A 24,635-nucleotide genomic window follows, 5' to 3' on the forward strand; every position below is an offset into this window, starting at 1 on the left:
TGAAACAAGAATATCTCATTTGTGAAGGAAGTTGTTACTAAAACCATAAAAGGCCACTGCTTTAAATCACGGTTTCTCAACCTCACCACTACTGACACTTCGGGTGCATGATTCTTTGCTGTAGGGGCTTCCTGTGCATTGCAGGATGTTTAGTAGCATCCCTGCCCTCTACCCACCAGATCCCTACAGCGCCTCCAGATGTGACAGCCAGTGTCTCTAGACATTGCCAAATGTCTCTGGGGGCAAAACAGTCCCCGTTGAGAAACAATGGTTCAAACAAACTGTTGGATTAGAAAAATAATCCTAATACTTATAGAGCACTACGTACTAGGCACGATTCAATTTGATCCTAAATAACAACTCTGTGAAGTAGGGCCTATTTTAATCTCCATTTTACAGATGAGGAAATCGAGGTACAGAGAGGTTAATAAGTTACTTGCCCAGGGTCACTGGACACACAAGTGGTAAAGGGGGAAGTCAAACCCAAGGAATCTGGCTCCAGAGTTTGGGCTCCTGACTTCTACACTATACCCACTATGATATAGGGAGCATAAACACAATCAGAATTATTTTTCACTCAAGGGTTTTAGGAGTCTTATAGCACTGGGCACCTTACATACCCCCACTGAGTTCAGAATACACATTTGTAAAATAGCAACAATAATGAGATTAAAATAAGATACTTCATCAATGGCACTTAGTAATGCCTCAACAAAAGTGCTAAGAATAAAGAATGGAATATTCTTCTTATTTATCAATAATCTTTACATGTGGATACATCTTTGGTTTTTCTTCCCTGCTTACCTGCATATAGCAAGCAGAATCAATTATACAAAGGAAATACTGTAAAATCTGGCTTCTTTTGGTTTGGGTTACCCCTCCAGTAACCTGAAAATACCTCCTGGGTAGCAGCTTGGTTGATCACAAACCACAGCAACAGGCCACACAATTCGCCAGCAGCTGCTGAGTAGCTCTTGTACGTAAGGGACTGCACTTGCTGTCACAGTCTGCATCACACATACTACCCAGAGATGGTAAGTAGAAATACCCCCAAAGACACACACTCCCCAATCCCTGAACCTATGAATACGTTATTTTATATGGCAAACAGAGAGTTTGCAGATGTAATGAAAGTTAATTGAGGATAATCAAGGTGATCTTAAAACGCAGAGATAAGCCTGGATTATCCAGGTGGACCCAATCTAGTCACCTGAGCCCTTAAAAGCAGAGAACGTTTTTTAGGTGCAGGTAGAAGAGACATGGCAGAAAGTCAGGAACTTAGTTGAACAGCACTCAACGCGATGTTGCCAGTTTGGAAATGCAGAGGCAACGGGAACGTGAATGCAGGCAGCCTTGAGGAGCTGAGGGGCTCCTGGCTGACAGCCAGCAAGGAAATGGGGACCTCTCAGCCCTACAGTCTCAAGGGACTGAATTTTGCCAACAACCTGAACCTCTAAGAGGATTCTCCTCCAGAGCCTCCAGGTCGGAGCCCAGGCCAGCAGACACCTTGATTCTGGCCTTACAGACCCAGCGCAAGAAACCAACAAGCCCATTCAGACTCTGATCTACAGAACAGTGAGACACTTATTTGTATTGTCTGCTACATTTGTGATACTTTGTTATAGCAGTGATAGAAAACTAACAGCTGACATTCCTGAGACAAGAAGAGACAGTAACTCACCCACTGCCACACCATGAATTACCAAGAGGCAAATAAGGGTTTAGAAACCTGGTCATTCAATCCCCAGACTATTTCCTTAAATAATCAATATCTGCATCATAGTGGAAGCAAACAGTTTTCCATCTATTCACTCGCTGGCTCCTAACAACAGCCACGAAAGCCTTTCACAGATGAGAAAGGCTCAAAGGCTTGTGTACTGACACAGGATTGGACTGTTAATAAGTGACAAAGCCATGAGCTCTTTCATCTCACTGCCTTTGCATGTGCTGCCTTTAACAGTAAAAATGTAATAGACATATCATACAGGATGAAACAAAGCAAGCCATAAAAGCACAGAAAGACAACTGATTTTCTGCTGAAGAAGAAGAGGACCAAGTAAGAATCTGTGGAACTGATAAGATTAAAGTTGGGTCTTGATGGACAGGTAGGATTACAAAAGATGAATGCTAGGACCTGAGTTTTTTGTACATCTGGAATCAAATTCTGGTGTGTGTGTGTGCGCGTGTGTGTTTTAATTGGTCACCATTAAAGTGTTTGGACATCATCACATGAAGCACGACAGGCTGCTAAACAGTGACCATCTCAGGGCAGGTACATTTGGTTCACGAGCTGAAATGTTGCAGGCATGTTTGTATCACAGTTAACAGAACAACATGAAAATGCTAATACTGGTGAACTATCATTTCAATAAGGCAGAACTTTCTGTAGTGAATAGAGAGCAGAACTCCAGATCTGCCTCTAACAGGTAGTTCTACAGCAGAGAAACTTCTAATAAGATAAATGCAGCGGGGTGCCGCAGAGACTGTGGGAGACCTCTGTGCTGCCAGGCAACCCTCTCCTTTCCACACTCGGGGTACTCTATGCCACGGCTGCATTGGTACTAAAAATCAATACTCCACCCCTTGGCCATAGCTGATTAGACACCTAACTACAGCTGGGTCAGATTCTCCATCCTGGGAATTTGGAATTGAGTCTCTGAGATGCTTTTTAGAACCTCTATTAGTACTTAACTCATTGGCCGTGTAAACTAGAGGGCTGATTCATAGAGAGCTTGTTTGCAGAGGAAAGAATAAAACAGACAGGTCTACAGACAAAAGATCAAGTAGTCCGGGATACGAAACTGGAGGAACAGCAGTCTTGGTTCCAGTTGCCTTCCAGATTCATACTTTCAGGCCCTGTGAGGTCTGGCTGCACTTCTTGATCTGGATCTATGAGAAACCCCCTCATAAATTTATAATAAATATCCCTCTTAACTTTCTTTAACTTAAGTTAAGTGGATTTATATTCTTACAAACAAATCATCCTTGTATCAGATTCTCAAAAAAAGCACTTGGAACCATGCATCTTCTTTCTGTTCCAAACACTCAAGAAAACCCCAAGACTAGGTCAATCTACTTGTGTGCCTTCTCCAAACGTGTCAGAGTGGCTGGAAGCTGCTAAAGAACATCAGACAAGTGAGCAGATGGGGCCATCACATGCCATGGCCGCCAGCCGCAACCATGTGCTCAGTTTCTCCACTCAATCTTCCCGTTGTCCCTTATCTTGCAGCTACCACCTGCTCTCTTCAGTTCCATCCTCTGTGGCCTTCTTGAAAGAGTTGTCTCCGTACTTCCTTACCTCCACTACAATATGGCTTCCACCCCAAATATGCAACTGAATCTGCTCCAGTAGGGGTGGCTTTCTACCCGCTTCTTACCAAATCCAAAGGCCAGTTCTCAGTCCTTACCTTGCCTCTCAGCAGCACATGACACTGCTGAGACTCACTAGTTAAAATAGTAAATATCCAAAAATACTCCAAGATGCCACACTCTGCTAGTTTTCTTCCTGTGCTTCTGATGGCTCCTTCTCTGTTGTCTCTTACTCTGCGCATCCCTTACATGTTGAAGTCCCTTGGGCATTAGGCCCTGGACTCTTCTAACTGGACACTCTCCCTGAGGGAGCATATTTACTTTCACGGTTTGATAGTCTTAAGATTGGTATCTCTAGTTTAGGCCAATTACCTAGGAGAGAACTTCTCCCCTTGGATATCTTTCTCATCTAATGCAAAACATGTCAAACCAAACCCGTCACACCCCTCCACTCCTCTCCTTCCCCTGCGTCCCCACCATCACCCAACCCCATGTACTAACCAGCAACCCAAGCACTGTCTTTGACTCCATTTCCTTCCTCCTTCTCCAAGTAAGTGCTCACAGAATTCTGTGAATGTTACTTTTTAAATATTTCAAGGATCTGTTTACCTTCTCCATCCCCACCAGCCCCTTGTGCATTCAGGCCATCGTCACCTCTCAGCCAGATTACTGCAGAACCTTGTAACCATTGTCCCTGACTCCAGTCTTGTCGAAAAATACAAATTTGATATTATTTCCCCGACTTAAAACTGCCATGGTTCCCAATGATCTCAAGGTAAAGCCTTGTGAGATGCATTCTCTGCTTTACTTCTCTGGCCCATTTCTTAGCTCTCTCTTCTCAAATGCATTTCCCTGGTCCAATTCTTTGGCCCACCCCAAGAACTTCACATGGGCCATTCCCTATTCCCGCAGCACGCTTCCTCCTGCCCTTCAAATGGTAACTCCTACTCATCTTCAGGTTTCTCTAATACCTGACTACTTTCAGAAAGCATTCTTGAAACCCCCAAACCCGAGCAAAGTGTCCCTCTCCCATGTTCCCACTGCACCCTGCACTTCCCCTACTAAAGCACTTATCACGCTGCCTTTTCCTCTTTATCCCTTTGGATCCCAGATGGGCAGAGGTTACCTCTGTATTGCTTACTGTTATCTCGCCAGTGCTTTGCACAGGGTGGTACTCCTAAATATTTCTGGAAGGAGTATTGCTGGAAATGATTTTTAATTTGATTTACTAAAGGAAAAATATATTTAGGTCATTTTTTAAACTTTTGGATGTGAATGATTACTGTATCACCCCAATTGCATACACTTTAGAAAGAGACAGTGTCTGGTGTATCATCACTTAAGACCAATTAAACATGCCTTTGTCGTCACTTCTATATAAAATCTGAGTGTCAGGTCAGTAACCACGTAACATACCACTTTGACTCACAAATCTTTCTTGGTAATATACTTCACCATGAACTTAAAATTCACATTTCATTTGTGTTAATATGGTCATACTTTATGGAATGTCTCACTTAAAAATTAATTAATTACAAGATTATTTATTCTGAAATGTAGGAGTCAAAGTTGCCCCAAGACTAGGGGGAAAAAAGGAAGCAAATTTAGACTTTCTTTCAGAGGCTATCTTCTTTCTCTCCATTTTGATTTAAACAACTTTCCAGAACTCCCAATTACTTTAATGCTTAAAGTATTATGTTAGATAATTATATACACACACAGAACCATGTATATATTATGTCTATACATATCATTAAGGTGTGTACACACACATTAATACACACTAATAAAATGTGTATTATTAATGTTGAACATAAAATTACTCTTAAGAGAAGCTTTTCCAAACAAACTGATCATGGGTTTACTTTCAGAATTAAGTTAAAAAGTACACCCCCAGTACGTTGTTTGCCACAAGCTGAGATGGAAATAGTGTCAACCTGCATTCTCCTGCTTACCCCTACTTCTCAGGCAAAGGAGTGACTCTGTGACAGGAGTCCCAGTTCTTTAGTCAAGCTGGGTAAGATCTGCAAGGGTGCCAAGCCGCGTGTGTGTGTGTGTGTGTGTGCGCGTGTGCGTGCGTGTGTGTGTGTGTGTGTGTGGATGAGGGGCATTCAACAGAAGTGAATGAAGACAGAGGATGTGCCAGGGCCAGACAGACCCAATGTCAAGTCCCAGGTGAGACACCCAGGAGCTCTGTAACTCTGGGCAATTTGCTTGACCCTTCTTGGCCTCAATTTCCTATGTGTAAAATGGAGATGTCAACACCGAAGTCACAGGGTTGCTCCGAGAAGTAAACAAGTTGTATGTAAAGTGGTTAGCAGAGTGCCCAACAAGAAGTAAACACTCAACGCACGGTGCACTGTAATTACTTTCATAGTTGCCGCCACTCTAAAACTAAAATCGCAGATAAAAGAGACAAAATCCACGCAAAGATGAGATTGTAAAAATCTAGTTATTGGTTGTTTTAATTATACATAGACCAAGCTATGCAGAAAATCACTTCAGGAGACTATTCTCAGAACAAGAAGAGTAACACATGCCTTCTATTGGGAGAAAGAAGGGCGCATATTTCAGAGAATAACTGAGAAGGTATTTTTTATTAAGTGATTGGTCTTAACCGCTACCTTGATTTTAAACCTAGAGAAAAGGAGAAAATTCTCAGGCATTGTTATTATTGATGTTATTCCTAAACCAAACACACCTGCAAATTAACAGCTGAGGTTTAAGAGTCAATTAAGGAACAAAAATCTTATTTTAAATATTAAGGCAAAATTCTAAGTGAGAAATATCTAACTTGGGGTCTTGTTAGATAACGATGGAAAACTCTGGGGTGCATTATATATAGACACTCTCTTTTATGACCGCTAATGTGTTCTGTGCCCCTGGGGTTCGTGAAGACAGAATACTCCAGAGAGAAACACAGGAGTGGTGTTCTCACCTAGAGGTGGAGGAAGAACCTTCGCTCCCCTCCAGTTCAGTTTACCATCTTCAGATCAGCTCCTGAGTGTGCTGTCAGCAAAAATCCCCCTGTGCTTTGGAAAACCCTAGAAACACTCTGGCGATGCCAGAGATTTCAAATCAATCGAAGGCATTCCTTCCTGAGACAGCTTTCGAGAATAATTCCATTGAGAGGCACAAGTATGCGAACAAATCATGTAACAGGACAGCTTTCTCCCTCGGGAATTCTAAAACTTAGCAGCAATCGCCCAGCAGCTCAGGGAAAAGGTGAGCTGTCTGTGCGCCAGTGTTAATGTCCAGAATTCACTTCTCAAGGTTTCAGGAAGTGAGAGTGTGTTTCAGTCTCTGCTGATAATCATACAGACTTCTTGGTGTTAAGGTGACTAGTAATCTGATGTGTAATATATATAATCCCACTTCTGCTACACTTCTGCTATCTGCCTTTGCGTCATTAGCACCACCTCTCTCTGAGAGAAAACACAAAAGGATGGATGGAAGATGATTAACAGCACAGGTAGCAAGTATAACAGAAAAAGACAGCAAAATTAAGCTAAATTAATGCAGCTAAAATAATACCTGAATACTTGATCACCTGTGGCATATTTGGCTATAAAATCCTAAACTTCTATTACCACATCTAAGTCAAAGTAGAGGATTTAGGTCAAAACTTTTACTCATCAAGAATACATCTATCCAGGGGCTGGCCCCGTGGCCAAGAGGTTAAGTTCACCTGCTCCGCTCCAGTGGCCCAGGGTTTCGCAGGTTCAGATCCTGGGCGCAGACATGGCACTGCTCATCAAGCCATGTGGAGGCGGCATCCCACATAGCACAACCAGAGGTACTCACAACTAGAATATACAACTATATACTGGGGGGCTTTGGAGAGAAGGCAACAAAAAAGACTGGCAACAGTTGTTAGCTCAGGTGCCAATCTTTAAAAAAGAAAAAATACATCCTTCAGGAGTAGTTTTCCTAATGAGAAATCTGCAACGGGTTAACTCAGACCTGCTATTACAGTTTGTCAAACTTCTTCCTAGTTCCCCAAAAAGTTCCTTCTAAAAGCCTAAATTCTCCTGCCTTTTTTACCTTAGGAAAACCTAGAGTGTAATTCTCTAGATCACAGGTGGGTGGAGAACTACAACCACAGAAGCAAACGCACAGAATCCGAGCTTTACAGGCATATTCTAGTGGGACTACCTTGAAGAAGCATTAGGAAAGAAATAGATGAAGAGCATCTCCCTTCCCCACGCCCCCAAGGGCAATCTTGTTTTTAAGTCTCTATATTTCAGTTCATCATACTATGCTATATGATGGAATTGGACTCTTCCTATTTAGAAAATTACAATTGTCTATTTGTTTTCAATGTTTCAAATTGTCTAATTGTTTTCAACATTGTTTCAATGTTTAGAAACATTTGACAAGGCATGGAAAATACAAATATCCATTGATTTTAACTTTTCCTGTTTTTTTTCACCACCAATGGCAAGTAGATTTAAAATTCTAGGACAGAAAAAATAAATGGAAGGGGAACGTAAAAAAAAAGCTAGAAAAAAAGGAGATTAAAACATACTTGTAGCCAGCAAAGCATACCTTTACCTCTCTATATTAATCAGTTTTTATTAAATAAAGCCTAGTTTGAAATTTAACATGAAATAACTGAAAATTAATAATACCATAGATCAAAAGCCTTCTATTATTGTAGGATGAATCATAAGAACTTAAGGGGTGTCTCTTATGTTACGACTAAATTCAGGGAAAGTGTTCTTCAGAAAGTCTTCAAGAATATAATGTTCCAATAAAAGGAGGTAAACTTTTAGACCACTAGTTGGTGAGCAAATCTAATCCTCCAGCCATAAACTACAAAGTTAATAAAGAGCAGATTAAAACCAACCAAGAACAAATTATTAACTCCGTTTTCCATTTCACTCTTTAATTCTTGTTTTAAATGCATGAGGAATCTCTGCTGCCGATGTGGGATGTGGCTCGGGCTGCAGCAGCTCTAATAATCCACGGATCTTATCACAAAGGGTGTAGATACTTCCTAAATGAAAGCACCATATGCCTAATTATTGAGCTAAATTTATACCCGCAGCTATCTCCGAACGGAACATTTTCAGCTTTTCAGCTCACGAAACGTCTCTTTGTACGCCCTTAAGGTATTTCTCCAGATTTGATTCTTCTGCTTTTTTTTCCTCCCCCGACATCAAGGCATGTGTGTGACAGGGCCAGGAAGCCATAGGCAACTGGACACTGATGAATGGACACCCTCTTCCTGGTTTTCCTAAGGATGAGCATCATTTCTGTGAGATAACAACTGAAACGCGGCAGAAGAATGCTTCCTTTCCTGCCACAGGAAGCGGGGATTTTGGCAACAACCACTAAAGACGGAGGTAACAGCAGAAAATACAAGCTATTGGTTAACACAGCGATACTGCAGCCAAAACTTGCTTTCTTTTCCTGGAAATGACTCTCAAATCCAATTACTTACCAACAATCCCCTTTCTTACCGGAAGTCCAAGCTTATTACTCAAACAATCCCCAATTGCTAACAAACCAATATTATTAATTGAATAACGCCATGTGCCAGGCATTGTACTGAGAGATTCACAGACCTTTTCTACCTTAATTCTTACAGCAACTCTGCAAAAGAGAATTATTAGCCCCATTTCGCAGCTGTGGAAAGGTAGGCTCAAAGGGTTTCCACTCTGCCATATTGCCTCACAGTCTGATGAGGTTGGAAAGAATTTTGGTGATATACTTAAAATTGTTTTTCATTTTGGTTAGATTTAAGACAAATTGCCTTCCACTGTTAAATTCTGGGCCATGAAACTATGGGATAGAAAAAGGTGTCCCCACAGTGAGGAGGTCTAAAATCTAGTTGGAAGATAACATATATGCCCATGAAATTAGCAACACACAGGCCAAGGACAGAAATATACAAATTAAATACCACGGGAATTTGCAGAAGGGTGAGATCAGTAAAGGCTGGGAATGTGAGAAAAGGCTTCTTGGAGGGCATAGATTTTGAGCGAGTGGGAGGACACTCCATTTGAAAGGAATTAAGTAAACAAGGCAAAACTCTAAATTAGGTGTGTTTTGGAGACAGTAACTATGCAAGTTTAGCTAAAGCACAGAATCCCTCCTAATTTAAGAGATATGACTCAAGAAGCAAACTAAGGCAGATTTGTAGACTACGAATGCCAGCCTAATGAGCTGGGACTTTATTCCAGGGTAATGCTTGTCAAACTTTAGTTGCAGGATCAGCAGCATCAGCATCACCCCGGAACCTGTTAAAAATGCAAATTCTGAGGCCCACTCAGACCCACTGAATCAGAAACTCTGGGGGCGGAGCCCAGCAATCTGGGAGGTAATGTGTCCCCAGGTGATTCTCTGAATTACTACTCCAAAGGAAGCGGAGGCCCACTAAAACCTCTGAGTTGGGTGATATGAGAGAAGAGATATTTTTTGGAAGATTAATCTAACAGTGATCTGCAGAGTGAATTGGAAAAGGGACCATTTGCAAATTCAGAAAATTCATAGAGTCTCTACCTTGTGATTATTTATATGAGACAGCACTTTTCAGGAGCTATGACATTAAATTGGGAAACAGAAGACCAAGGTTCTTTCTCAAAATATCACACCTTCTTACAGAGAAAATTTTTATTAAATTCTAATTTCTTTTGTGGAAAATAACACCTAGCCTATGACTTTTCATTTCAGTGTGGCACTGTAAGCATAACTTATAAAAACACCTTTGTCATTCAAAAAATTTTTGCTAGGATGGAAAAAAACAAACCAAACCAACTTTAATTAGGTGTATCATGTACAAAATGGAAATATAAAAAAAACAGCTCTTATTAAAAGTAGCCCACAACTTTAGATATAAGGAACAGAAATGACTGAGGATGCTGCCTAATTTAAAAATCACATAGCTGTAAAATAAAATGCTGGGTGTAAATACAAAGCAGAGCAACTTTTAAATGAAACAGAACTTTTATATTCGAGTGTTGACCTTCAAAGGAATCTCACAAGTTTCTATATTTATTTCATCTGCTCAAAAGAGTTTTTATGAATCACCTTCACAGTCAGTTTATAAGTCATATAAGAAAATGAATACAGTTTTTCATTTTATAAATCATTCTGAAAACAACTTTAAAACTGGAAAAGGTGTTTCCTACATCGAGTACTCTCTTTATTCACTAGATCTGGTTCTGAATGACTTTTGAATGTTATTAAAAATCAAGTCTCCTCTCAAAAGACAATGCTTGTAGCCCATGAGGACAGGAAGGGGCTCCAAAGATGAGCGGGCACCACTTTCAGATCATGTGATTATATAAAGTGCGGGGGGTCCACACTTACCCTGAATAACTCTTCTTGGTATGTTTGTTTAGAAAAGCATATTCACTCAACAAATATTTACTGGGTCTTATTACGGGCAAGGCCCAGGCTGGCTGACCCGGTGGATGAATCAGGGGAAAGCTCTTTCCCCAGCCCTCAACATGGAAGTCCTGGAACAGATTCATGACTATGCAGACCCAACGTCCCACAGAGTCTGTACTCTCGGAGTAAGAGAAAACAGAAGTACTTCCAACCCAATATATGGCTTTATCTTACCGCTGATAGAACACTTCATAAATTATCATTTTTATTCACCCTCACTGCTAAGGCAGCTTTCAACAATAGTTAATAAATCATCTTCATTTTTTACGCTCCTGAAATTACTCCCTCCACTTTTCTTGTTAAAGCTACTGAGATCTTCATCATGCATTCTAGGTAAGTAACCCCTAGGAATATTAAATAATGAAGACTAACCAAAATGCTTAATACGAGAGAATATACACAATGTATTAAATATATGGCAATTATAAAACATACTTTTTACTACATGAAGTTCCTTTTATACTTAGTAAAAATGCCTTATAAAATTGCTGTCTTGGGCTAATAACTCCTGAAAACACAATCTGGACTGCAGAGGTATTTCTAACTATGAGACAAAAACCTTTACTGACTAGATACATTATAATATTAAACACTGCTAGTTGACTACAAAAGCAACATGTCTCAGAGACCAGCATCCTAAACATTCTAACATTACTATCATCTCAAACCACAACTTATGTCAATTGTTATTCACCATGTTAACACAGTCTCAAAACGAAATTTAAAGAGTCCTGGCGTTTGGCAGACTTTTACGAACTAACCAAGGTCAGATTATAAATACTTTTTGAAATGTGCAGCTCTTCACTATCTTAAAAAGGTATGACTAAAAACACATTATTTGAAGGAATTAGCAAAAACAAAAAAATAATAAACACAGAAGACAAACTTCATATACAAATCATACTTTTCTCTTATTCTAAAATAAAATACCTTAGACAAAATGCATATTTATCCTATTTAAAACACCAAAGGCCTCTAACATAAAAAGATTAGCCTGCCCCTTCAAACATAAAAATGTTTATTGATATGAAATCTCAATTTCCAAAAGGCTAATTTTTCTTCTTTAAGATTCAGCTTTGTAAGACTTGCCATTTTCTGGCACCACTAAAATCACTTCTGAAATTCTACTTGGACTATTTTTATCTTCAACTATGATCTTAAAATATTCGGAAACCATCCTGATGGATTCTAAAAAGAGAGAGATTCCCTCCGTCTTTCCCCAGACCTTCAGAGTGGCCGACACCTTCCTCACATATCTGACACAAAAACCCAACTATCACTTAACAAGGAAGACGAGCCCATGGAAGCTGGCTGGGTCTCAGGGAAAGTGGGCTGTTCCGAGGTGCATGGAAAGTACTCCTATCAATAAAGAGTACTTTTTATCCCAGGTTGCCCAACCCAGGGAGAAAGCAAATTTTGTTCTAAGTTTTTTTTTTTTTTTTAATTAAAAAAAGGCTCTCTATCACCTTTCAGGGCTTTACCTCCTTCGTGAGCCCATATCCCTCCAGACAACTTGTCACATCCACCTTCTCTGATACCCACTCCTTAGACCTCCGTACGGCCTTCTTCTTCTCAGTCCTGCTCCATTTAACGTTTCCTTGTTCTACCCAACTCACAGTGGGGAAATGCAACTCGTCAACCATCACATGAGAAAACGCTGCTCAAAAAAAAGGCAAATTAAATATACAAGATACTGTTTCATCACCTATGAGATTTATAAAGATTCAATACACTACATTCATTATATTATAGGTGGAAGTATAAATTATTTCTGAAAAGCAATCCCTCAAAATTTACTATGATCCTTCGACCCATTCATTTACCGTTTTAGAAATTTAAGGGAAAATCCAACTTATAGGGTTGTGGCCAACGCAAAATGAGATGGGAACGTAATGGACAAAGGTGTTTATCTCTGCATTTTTCATAAAAACAAAAAACTGGAAATAATCTAACTGTTCAGGTCCAAGAAAAGAGTTAAATCAACTATGATGCTTCTATTTTATATACTATGCTATTATAAAATGACACAAAAGAAAATGAAAATATTGATAGATAGATAGATAGATGGATAGATAGATAGTGTGACTATAACTGTGGAATAAAATAACCTATATGTTGGGCAGTGAGTAAAGCTGGCACTCTTTGTGACTTCATGGTAGATCTGTGAAGGATTTCTTTTTCTTTTTTCTACTCCTTTGCACCTTCCTAAGCAGGTATTAATTTATAATGAAATAACACAATGAAAGGCACTTGCTTCTTCTACAAACGTATTTTTGCCCTTGCTAAGACAAATTTCGAAGTACAATAATTTCTGCTGGGCAACTTTAGTGATATACTTTCAACAGCAGCCTTTAAGAAGCAATACATCAATGAAAGGGAGGCACTGATGGCGAAATTTCAGGCAGCTGGGAATGAGACTTTGAGAGTGGGCAGACCCGTGTGCTGCCTGAATCATCCCACAGGTCTGTCATTTTGCCCTATGCCTTGACAGACAGAGATGCAGTGAGGAAACACATGCTCCTAGTAGTCCCAGTACATATTCTTGTGAAAGAGGAACTAGGGTCAGACAGTCATGCCCCACACATCAGCTCAGGGAAGCTGGACATGGCCACCCCCAGTGCAGGCATCTCTGGAACCTCTTATTCCTCAGAAGAATCAAGTATTCTTCCTAGAACTTTGAAAAGACCATTCAATGAAGAAGGATTTAGCAGTTAGGGAGATTCCAGCAATAGCTCTCATGGTCTTTGGATGGCCTGAGCTCAGGTCTCAACCACAGTCATTCACAGGCCTGTGTATACTAATTACCACCCCACCCTTTCTCATAAACTCCTAGCCTAGGCAAACAGGCATCCCCACTGGCATTGCAACAAAGACTGTTTGAGTGTGTGGCGTGCTGTGTTATTAAACCAGCCCTGCAGAACGTGGCGTGCTCCATCAGGTTTTCAGCCCCTCCGTTCCAGGCCTCCTGTCATACTAAGCACCCTCTCACTAAGAAGTGGAGACAGGACAATCAATCACACAGAAATACATGAAAAAGTGCAAATGAAAGTTAATCCAACATGGCCTGAGTGTCACTGTATAAAAGGATGCAGAGCAAGAGTGATCAGAAGGTGGTGGAGCCTTTTGAGGAGCTAAAGAGCCAGGACGACAAATGGACTGACAGAGAAAAAGATGTGAGGGAGGCAGTCTAGTCACAAAAGTCACGTAAATACAAAGGATCCATGGGCTTTTTAATTTTATTATCTCTGTTCTGGATTATCTGTAGCACTGCTGGGCTCTAAGGTACCTAAAGCAACTGCCAGAGTGTTCATGACAGAAATGAGGGCTGCAACTTTTAAATGCTCTTAAGCCTTAATCTCATTTGGTTTTCTTTCAAGTACCTAATAATCACAGAAGTCTTTATCAGGGCTCAGTGGGGGTGGGGCAGTGCTGCCACATTCTTCAGAGCAAAGGAATCAGCCAGGACTGCTTTCTCAGGCAATACCCTACCAAGCCAAGATGTTCCATCTCCTGCTAGGATGGGCTCAGTTGGACTTCTCGCTGCTGGCCTGCCACTGGGGCTGAGAGTGGGGAGGGCCAGGCCAGCCAGCCTCCAAAGCATATGTCCTCATTAGACTCCAGATACCATAGGCGGAGCGGGGCCTGGGCAATAAGACGCAGTCCCTGGCTCTGTCATTAGTGCAGCGGGGGAATCTCAGGAAGTCGCAGGTCAGCAGGCCCTGCTGCTCATATGTAAAATGGGTTCCGGGCTTCAGGATCTCTGAGGTCCTTCTGGGCCTGAAACTCTAATAAATCTACCTTCAAAATTCTCAGAAAAAGGCCAAAATCTTTCAGTTACGAAGTACAACTGATTTATGTGAATTTTGATTATCAGGGGACAGACTTGAGCTCTGATTATAGAACTGATCATAATTATATAAATTTTTGCCCATTCTAAAATAACTTTCTTCTGACTTCTCAAAAAACATTCCTCCAGAGACAAAACAGGTTAAAGTGTACTGCACTAAATCTCCTTCTCTCTATTTTGGGGAACAATTTCAATGCTTAAGGAGGTAACTCCAGAACTGAGAAGATGGCACTTCAGGAACAAGCACACTGACTGTGAGAAAGAGACAAATTCATTCCTTAACGCATATTTTGAAGTACAGAAGCTGAAGAAGGATATAATTTCAAAGATACCTAAATGTTTTTGAATTTGGCAGGAACCTGAAGAAATCAGAGTTGACAGTAGCACAATAAAATCATAGCTGTCTGGAAAGATCATCTTGATGAACTGGAAATGTATCCCTTTGAGCATCAAACTTAATTTCAACTGTTTTTTGATAACTTCTGGAAACTTCCTTATCCACTTCCCTGATTTATTAAGCCAAATATGAAACAAGGTAATCTTGGCTGATGGCTTTAGGTGGTGACTAAGAACAGCAAAAATAGTAAGGAACATTTATTATACACTCACTGCATGCTTGGTACCACTCTAAGTGTTTTGTGTGGCTGATCACATCTAATCCTTCTGGTCCAACAAAGTGGGCTACTATTATTACTCCCATTTTACAAGAGGGAATATTGAGGCTCTGAAAGATTAAGCAACTTGCTTAAGGTCACAAAGCTAGTAAATGGCAGAGGCCAGATTCAGACCCAGGTCATGACTCCAGAGCCAGCCCTTCTCATCACCACATTGCTACAAATGGATGGAGCAGGGACACGAAAGGGCATCCAGACCATCTCCAGGACCTCCTTGGGTGAAGAGACCTGTGTGCTCCTACAGTCAACAGCGCAGAGATTGGTGGAATTTTTAAATGTATGTCTACTTTCTTAAAAAAATAGTCCTTCAGGGTAGCTGTCAATTCTTCTGTTACACATAGTACGATGGCAAAAGAGCACACACATTTATCGTTTGAAAGAGCTCCCCCACCTGTCACCCCCCTCTTCTCTAGGCCGCCTCTCCTCTCTTCCTCTCTCCCTCACTTCTCTTCCCTACCTCTTTGTAAAGAATGTCCAACTGAATGATTACAAATGCCTCCGCTTCCTGCAGAGATCTTTATAATAAGAAAAAGATGTCATATCAAACTTTCCCTGGGCGGCTTTAAAAAGAAGTTCTTCTAAATCATGTCACTAGTAAGATTAAAAAAAATTACTATAATTAATGTAACAACTAATATGAGGTCAAATTTATAATAGTGCAGAACTGTGTGTGTTTTACACTCACTGTACAGTAGAGTCTGCAAATAGCGAATACAGACAGTCAATTTGTACACTTCTTTGGCATTTTATTTAGGAAGTAAGAGTTGTCAGGACAGCAAGCAACACTCACTGAGCTTCCATTCTCAACTCTACCCCTAACTGGCAATGTGATTTCCAGAACAATCTTTGTGTCTTGGTTGCCTTTACTATAAAATGAACGAGCTGAGCTGTCTCCAAGGTCTCACCCAGATACTTCATGATTCAGAGTATGTTTACTTTTAAAAATCAGAGTTATAATTTTCATGGCATATTGTTGGTAATAGAAAAAATAATTTGCAGAGTTTATGTAAAAGACTTTTACACAGATTTAGGAGTAAGAGGTGAGGGGTGGAGGGTGAGAGGTCATAGTTCAATTACTAAACAAAGCACTAAGCTAAGAACACTGATGGAAAAGTCAAGACTTAGTTTCCCCCAAGAAAGAACCTCCTCGTTAACCTACCAAAGACTGGCGTCTCCTTTACCATTTTCATCTACTTAGGGGAAAGGCATTTCACAGCCTCTCTAGAGCCCACAGGGTGGCTGCTCCTATTTTGGCCAAAACTCATCTTTGACAAGCACATACATTTTTGTAGTTTTGTAGGCGATAAAGGACTTTACAGGCCATGGGTTCTCTCCTGAGCTGTGGGGTACAAGCGGGTTCCAGGGCGGTTCTGATCTACCATGCATATTTAGCCCTCATCACACACACTCATCTGTAGTCTTCCTCCCCTTTGACCTTGAGACACATGCTTTAAACTCTCTTCCATAAAGAATTTGTGCTGCCATAGCTTATGAAATAATTTAATATAAATGTGTAAGTTCTCCACTGAATTCCAACAAACTCAGATCTCATAGAAAGGCACTTCTTACACATGTGAAATACTACGATAAATTTCTCAAGACAGTTTAGTTTATAAGCTCACCTAAGAAATACAGATGCATTGACTCGAAAATGTATTATTTTTTACCTCTTTCCATGCCCTTATCTAGGTTCGAAGTCCTATACATGGCTCCTTTAAATGAATCTTAAGTTACCTGATAACAGGAAAACAGAATACTCCTCTTAGAAAATTATCAATAGCTTACACAAAATTAAGCCGAACATAAATGACTATCCATTAACAATCTTTTCTTGCTTTCTTATATTAATGTTCAACAGTCAGGATCTACTCCAGTACTTACACTGTTGAAATCTTATCTACTTGTTAAAAAGAGAAGGCTTTACAAACACTCCATAACTACCTGCTCTGGGGAAGGTCCTAAAAGTGGAAAATCTCACATTTGCCCATGTTCAATATCAGGTGTGTTTCAGAGCAGGGTAAGCAGAACAGGCAAAGGGACCGAAGGGTATCTAAGTTCCTTTGGAGTTATGTCTCCAAATTGCAGATTTTATTATTTAGCAAATATTGTATTGTTTTCCACACCAGAACCACCCATACAAGTAAACTGGAAAGTTAAGTTTCAAAAGAAAAGTGTTTTGTTCTAATTTGTCAAGGTAGATTATTCCCACATCTGATCTTTAACAGATGGGTTGTCAACAGTTATCATAAATTATAGACTCAAGAACACTTAAGGCTAGTGTAAAGCATAAAAATATTTTTTAAACATTAGCCATCAATATGAAAATTTTCTTTAAATTTATAATTATATAAATAGGTCTGGAATAAAAAAGTAAAGCTTGTTTTGAGAAATCTAGAAAAGACAACTGTGACCCCACAGCTGGCTGGTCCTAAAACCTTACCTGATAGACCCAAAGCTGGCCGTCAGCGCCCCCGCACGCTCATTTAGGTTGGTGAGGAGTCCAGGCTGAGAAGGGAGGAATCCTCTCTGACAATCTGCCTGCCTTCTGCCCCTATTACTCAGGGATGCCTCATGATTCCAGGAAGTGAAAAAAAACTGGTCATCCTCTAAATTAGGATTAGGGCTCTAATCTTAAAGGACAGTACAGGCTGTTTGGGTAGGCAAAAAAAAAGAAAGCTTCCTGATTTTAAAAAAAGATTGGAATAGAAGGGGAAATGGACTATTTTTCTAAAAATTCCAGGGTGCTATTTTAACTTCTGTGCTTCATGATTCTAACACTGCTTTTGAAAGCTAAGGACAACTTGAGCACAATGTTAAAAAGATCAGACTCATGAAAATAAATATGTACTATATATAAATTTCAGGGAAATTCCAGAGTTAACTTATTTGCAAAGTTTTCATGTAGGGCGAGGGGGATTTTAATTTCAAGTTTTACATCAAAGATTTACCATCCATTAAATTAATACTGGAAAGCACATAGCACCTTTTTGTGTAGAGTGCTAGGCAACATTCTATTTGAAATTACAGACTGTTTTCCCTTTGCACAAATTTGTTAAAAATTTACCACAGTACCAGTAACACAACTGTGTTGACAATATAAAAATAGGATTGGCTGAATAGAAACCAAATTTACAAAATCGAAGTTTGGCTCAGAAACTGTAGTGCCAGCTCTCAACGTGTTAGACTTGCCTATTCCTTCTAAATTTTAACTATAAAAGTGTTAGGGCATTCAGGAGTGATAGAGAACCTAAGTTATAAAGAGAACTAGAAAATACAGGAACAATAAAGATCTAAATCCAGGCAAAGATCCATTGGTCCCTTAGGAGACCCTGGGGGCGCCCAAAACTGAATCTAAATGTGTAAAGTCCAGGGCCCTACTGACGACAGGCAACCACTCTTGCTCTCGGAAACCGACCATTTGCAGCATAGTTTTAGAAGAGCACAAGTTACTATTATTTTTGGTTTATAAAGAAACACATCTGCCTGAAGTAATCTAATGAAAAACCATAATCCATTTCTTCCCATCAGGCTTTGACTAAATACTGAAGCTAATTATGCTGGCATTTTTTGGGTTCTCACGGCATCATGGAATTTTAAAGAATACATTGAGTTTTATCACTTTATGCAAGACTGGGTGGCTTCCAAAACATGTATGTACTAAGATCTTAGCACCAGCTGACACAGAATGCTATACAAATTTCCTTTAGACGGTTAATTAAGACCTTTTGATTTAGAGATACAGGTAACAAGGATCTAATAGGGAGAGATATACAGACTGTTAACACACTGTTCTGAACTGCTGCTACTGTCTCCCACTATTGCTACTCTATAAGCACGTTTAATTACTACTGGTCAGTACCAATAGCTTTTTAACATCCATGCATCTTTAGTATTTAAAATAATTTTCTTGGACAACTGTGATCTGTACTAACTGGCAGCTCACAGGAATTTAGAGGCATGAAATGTGTGAATTACAGTGCTTCAAACTTAAGGGAAACACAAGCAGATGCAGATGTGGGGTTAATTTCTCTATGGGATATTTTTAAGGGAGCTGGCAGGAGGGGAGGGAGATATTTGGTGAGAAGTAGAGCCTTTTTCCACCTTCCTGGTTTGGTAGCGCTGTCAGGATTTCGTGGAGAAGGGAAACTGCTAGCCAGAAGTTGTCAGGGAGAAGTAAAATCCACTCCCAAGTCTGGGAGGGTTCTATGCCTGAGGAAGGGTTTCAAAGAAGCAGAAAGGCTGATGGACTTGAAAAGAAGCCAGCTACACAGGAAGGAAGAAGACATTCTACCTTGGGTAAACTGCAAGAGACCCAAATCTACTTGAACTTGCTCAATTACAGCTTAGCCAAATTCATCTGGTCTTATACTAAAGTCACAAATCGTATGACCATCAAGATGCCTCCAATCTGCCGTCATTCAAGCTAAATACCTCTTTACCACCTCAACATTCTGTTTACTCTCTGAAAATGGAATCAGGAAGATTCTTTTCCTGATTCCTACCCAATGTTGAACCACAAAATTTATTTTCACAGATCTGTGAAACTTACAAAATGACAAAAATATTACTTCCATTTATAACGTATTTTAGAAATCTGAATCAAGATTTGGGATGAAATGCTTTCAATATGGTTCCTACAGCTCTTGGATTGTGTAAAATCCAGGCTGGCATAATTTCACATAGGAGAGTCGTTGTGGAAGGAGGCATGTCCGCAGAGATCCTGGTGCCAGGTGACCAGGAGAATGTCTGGGCCTGGACTCCAGACTCAGTCACTAACTGGTTCTGGGCTCTGGGCCCTTCAACTTTCATCTTTAATATGACAATCAGAAATGATCTTTAAGGTCCTCTTTATCTTCAAGCTGGTCATGAACTAACCACATGTTACAAGTTCTGTCAATTCCGAGAAAGAAACTATGAAAGACATATCAAAGTCCATATTTATCCTAGATTAAGTTTGTCATCATTGTGCAGCTGTGGAGGCAAACCTGTTGCATCACATGAAATACTCTTTTTCTGACTGTATACTAGAAATCCAAGACGCAGTAGGCTGGCTTTTTATAATTTTCATTTTTTAAAAAGTAAACAACAGTGTGCCCCCTATGATAGAAAGTTCTCAAGTTTCACCTTCATAGGCCGTAGGTACACACAGGCTGTAAGTACACACAGGATGTCACCTGGCAGAATGGGGCCAGGAGACTGCACGCCGGGGGGGGGGGGGGGGGGGGGGGGTTGTGCTAGCTCGCAGTTAGAACCTCTTTATCACGCATGATTGATGCTTTGCATTTACGTTCAAGCTTCACTTCAAAGACACATCCAAGCCCTATTAGAGGCTGTTTGGTACCTTCACTGTCAGTGTTTTCAGGGACGATTAAATGCATATGGGCCAGTGAAAAAGGAGGTTTGCACGCCACCTGCCCACGTATTTAATACCTACCATGCATAGTGCTTATGCTCACCAGAGCGTGCCTGTTAAAAGCAACGGGATCAACCTCAGATCGTAACTGGCCACATCTACTATGATACTACAATACCGAGAAAAGGAAAATGTAAAAGCCTTTAACACGGCACCTGGTGGAAGTGGAAAATCTCCACGGCCCCCTACACTGTACTGTTGCAGTCTTAAGAGTTTCAAAGGTCTGTCGTTTCTCCCGGAACACACGGCGGGCGGGGAGGGATTTCTAGCACGATGCACTCACCTCTTTGATCTTTTCTCTCTTCTCGCGGATGGAGGGGTCAGCCGGCTCCCGGCTAATCGCCCCGATGGGGGGCAAGAAGTCCACCCGCGGTAGCCCCCTGAACACCGCCCTGTCACGCAGCTGGTCCCGGGCCACCTTCTCCTTCTCCAGCAGGATGTCTCTTTGAATCTCCTCGGGCAGCTTCTGCAGGGTCTCCTTGGCTTCCCTGAGAGCCCGCTCGTGGTTTTCGCGGATACTGGCCAAGTTGTCCTCCAGGGCGGCCGCCGGGTCCCCGGGCGCGCCCTCCTCGCGGTGCCTGGCTCGCCCATCTGCCGCGTCCTCGGCGCGCGCCCCGGGCCCGGGCTTGTGGTCGGCGGGCGGCTGCAGGGCGGGGCTGGAGTGGAACAGGACCCCGCTGAGCAGCTTGGAGGAGTCGGGCAAGAAGAAGATCGCCCCGAAGCAGAGCGTGATGAAGGCGCTGAACACCAGCAGCAGCACGAACTTCTCCGTCAGGCGGAAGGCGGCGGGGCCCGACCCCTTCCTGCCGCCACCGCCGCCGAGCCCCCCGCCCAGGCCGCCGCCCCCGGGGCTGCTGAAGAGCGGCAACAGGCCCCCCACCGGCATCGCTCCCGCCGGGCGGCCCGCTGTCCAGTGGCCCTGCGCCGCGCCGCTCAGCAGCCAAACTTCGCCGCCGCCCGGCGTCAGCGGCTGCGGGGCTGGGTCCTGCACATCCGGGCCGCCCAGACCCCTCGGCTGGGCGGCAGGTATCCCCAGGGGCAACAACTCCCCTCCGGGTCTTCTCCCCTGGGCGGCTCCTTTGGCAAACAAGCACGCGCGACAGACCGCTGGCTGCAGCCCTGCGGGGAGAGAAACAGTGAAATGTAGTAATTACGATGCTGGTGATAAAGTTTCCCGCGGGTCTCCGCCCGCAGACGCCGTGCGAGCAGCCAGGACAGCTCCTCCTGCGCGGAGTCCAGCTCCAGGCACCGCCCTGGGAGCCCACTCTTTGGACTTGGGGTGAAGTTTCCAGGTCCCGGGGGGCGGGGTGTCCCGCGCACACCTGGAGCAGGGCGGCGTACGGGCGCCTCCCGGAGAGGGCAGCGCACCTCTGGGCAGCAGCGGCGCAGCGTGGGTGGGGGGCTCGTCAACTTCGCCCGCTCTCCATCTCCGAGCTGGACCAGCTGCCTCTGCTTCCCAGGCGGCGGCTGAGCGTGCAGCCCGGCGGCCCCGCAGCCCGGTGGCCGCTCAGCTGGGCGAGCGCGCCGACCCGCGGGCGAGCAGGAGCGAGCAGGACAGCACGACGCCCTCCACGGCGGCCCCGCGAGCACTACTGCCACTGCCGGTCTCGGGGCGGTCGGAAACGAGGGCGGTGACGCGTCCGGAGAGTGATGGCGCGGCCGGGCCAATCACGCGCCGCTCAGGGGCCCGCGGGGGCGGGGCCGGGGCCGGGAGGGGGCCGCGCGGGGCGGGGAGCTTACGGGAATCGCAGGCTCCCGGGGGCCCGGCTGGGGGCGGGGGGGGCGCCGCGGCGGGGAGGGCGGTCAGACCCGCGGCCCACGGTTCGGGGCGGATGAGGGGGTCAGGCCCGCAGAGTTTATCCCGCGCCGGCCTCGGGCCCGGGTGTCAGGGGACGGTGGGTCTCGAGTTGCCGGGGGTCGCCTGGGCTGACACGGGACCCCCTCCTCCCGCTTCCCCCCAGCCGCCTGCCATCCCGTGGACCCCTGCCCGGCCTTGCGGGGCCCGCCCCGAGGGGGTCCCGGGAAGGGCTGGGTCTCGCAGGGACCCGCCGGACACTGGGTCTTTCTGCAGCCCGTCTTTTCTCCAATTACCCTCCTCTCTGCCAAGACAGGGATTTCCCGGGTGGCCCCTTAGCAGTTAAAGCAAAAGTCCCTCGATGGGGAGCTGTGATCCGGTCTAGCATCTTTTTACCTCCTAAGAGACTTACGGTTTTGTGGTCGCTTAGGATTCTTCGTATGCATGCTCTCCTCCTTAAAAAAAAAAAAAAGTGTACCTCCCCCACCCACTTCCACTTTCAAAATTCATCTACCTCATAGAAGTTGGTCAAATTTTCCATTTAAAGAAGACAGTTTTAAGCTGCCGTAGCTGCAAGTAATAAATTTGAACACTGTTGAAATGAAGTTTTGGATTTGACTACTTCCAGTGAAGTGAGGACTTGATCCAACAGGGATTGTTTGCAAGACAGCATTATTTTCCAAAATGTGTTCCTAATTCCCCTATTGCTCTGCGACTAAAGGGTTATCAGAGGGGAAAAATTCGATTGACTTTCCATTTCTGAAAGATGGTTTACAGCAGCCTCATCGTATCCCTCACCCTTCTCTGGAAACGTGGTTTTAGCTCTGTTTCTGCTTGTTGTCAAAGGAAACAGCTGGCACCTTTCAGGAAGGTGCCCACAATAACAGTTGTTTTCAGGTGTTAGACTGTATGAGAAAATGTAAACCAAATAAAAAAATCCTTATTACAGTTTTCATTTAACTATTCATTTTAGCCGTCATTGTTTGTTTTGTGTAAAGGAAACATCCAAAGTTTCTGTTAATGGGAAATTGTTTGATAAAGCCAACTGTATGGCTTAGTTATTTTGATAACTGCTGTGAAATTCTATGTCCAGAAGAGTGCAGCATATTCAAGCAGGGTAACAAAGTTTAGAAGCACTGAAAAAGAAAACAATGAGTATTTTAATGATGGAAAGGTAATTTTTGTTTCAAACTGCATTTGTTAAGTTGTCGATAGGCTGAAAAATTTGAATGGTGAAATAATATTGTTTGTTTCCATCAATAGCCTTAAAATTGAGTTACCCTATGGATAGATATATAGATAATAGCTAGATAATAATTGGGGTCGATTCCCCTAAAACCCAATCTCTTTATGATCTTTCCCAGAATGATTTGTTACTTTATTATGTTTTAAGAATAGAGTTATTTCTTATAGCCTCAGAAATATTTAGACTTTAATTTTAAATTAATATTACTAAGTATTCCAGAAAAGCAATAAAATCTACTTCTAAGTACATGTTAAAATGGTGATGAAAGGAAGTTATGAACCTAATTCTGTTTCTGGCACTCTTTAATTTTGATACAGGACCAGTTTGGGCATTTAACCCATCGCCTATAGTGGAAACATTCAAAATTAAGCCTATGGGCTTAAAGATGATTTTTTTTTTCTAAAAGCTTTAAATTTGATTTATCTATATTGTGTTTAAATCTTTTAAAGTGACTACTCTATTTCTGTTCACCTTTATGAAGCTTATGTTAAGATTTTCTTATTACTTGTATTTCTTATAAAACAGGCTTATTATGGGTGAAGCCTAGCTTTAATGATTTATTAAAGGAGAAATTACCATGAGTGGTTGATTATGGGATACGTATTAGAGAGTGCCAGTCTCTGTTAGGTAGGATGAGAAAATATGTGGGAGTGCTCATATTTAGGCTAGAACAAGTTAAAAAAATTCACAAAGAAGGTATTTGAAAAGACATACCAACTAAATTAACCACGCAAAGCCCTGTGTATTCATGGCAAGGGAGAAATACAGAAGGGTCAATCAGTAAAAATGTGCATTTTGTAGAAGCAAAATCTGATGCTTTACCCTGATTTCAGTACGACAAGCACTTCACATTCTGCAGTTGCAAAAACAATGCCTTGAATCCTGAGATAAAAGCAAAAATAAAGGTGACTGGCTCTGGTTCCCAAATAATAAAACCTTGCTATGTTCCATAA

At 42.3% G+C, this 24,635-nt stretch overlaps 1 protein-coding gene across 2 annotated transcripts in view; it reads right to left on the reverse strand.

The window, feature by feature from the left end:
- MAN1A1 (mannosidase alpha class 1A member 1) overlaps positions 1-22,886 on the reverse strand; it is a 161,733-nt gene extending 138,847 nt beyond the window's left edge. Inside the window, exons 1-2 of one of the 2 annotated variants that reach the window (XM_070496096.1) lie at positions 22,849-22,886; positions 20,925-21,760 (exon numbers count right to left, since the gene is read on the reverse strand). In XM_070496096.1, the coding sequence (XP_070352197.1) occupies positions 20,925-21,760; positions 22,849-22,882 (870 nt within the window). In that variant the 5' untranslated portion in view covers positions 22,883-22,886. Of the gene's footprint in view, positions 1-20,924; positions 21,761-22,009; positions 22,142-22,848 lie in introns of those variants that run through there. The other variant, XM_014840057.3, reaches the window with a different exon arrangement.
- Between the last annotated feature and the right edge of the window lie 1,749 nt (positions 22,887-24,635).

Source organism: Equus asinus, chromosome 24, assembly GCF_041296235.1.
Source record: "Equus asinus isolate D_3611 breed Donkey chromosome 24, EquAss-T2T_v2, whole genome shotgun sequence".
NCBI lineage: Eukaryota > Metazoa > Chordata > Mammalia > Perissodactyla > Equidae > Equus > Equus asinus.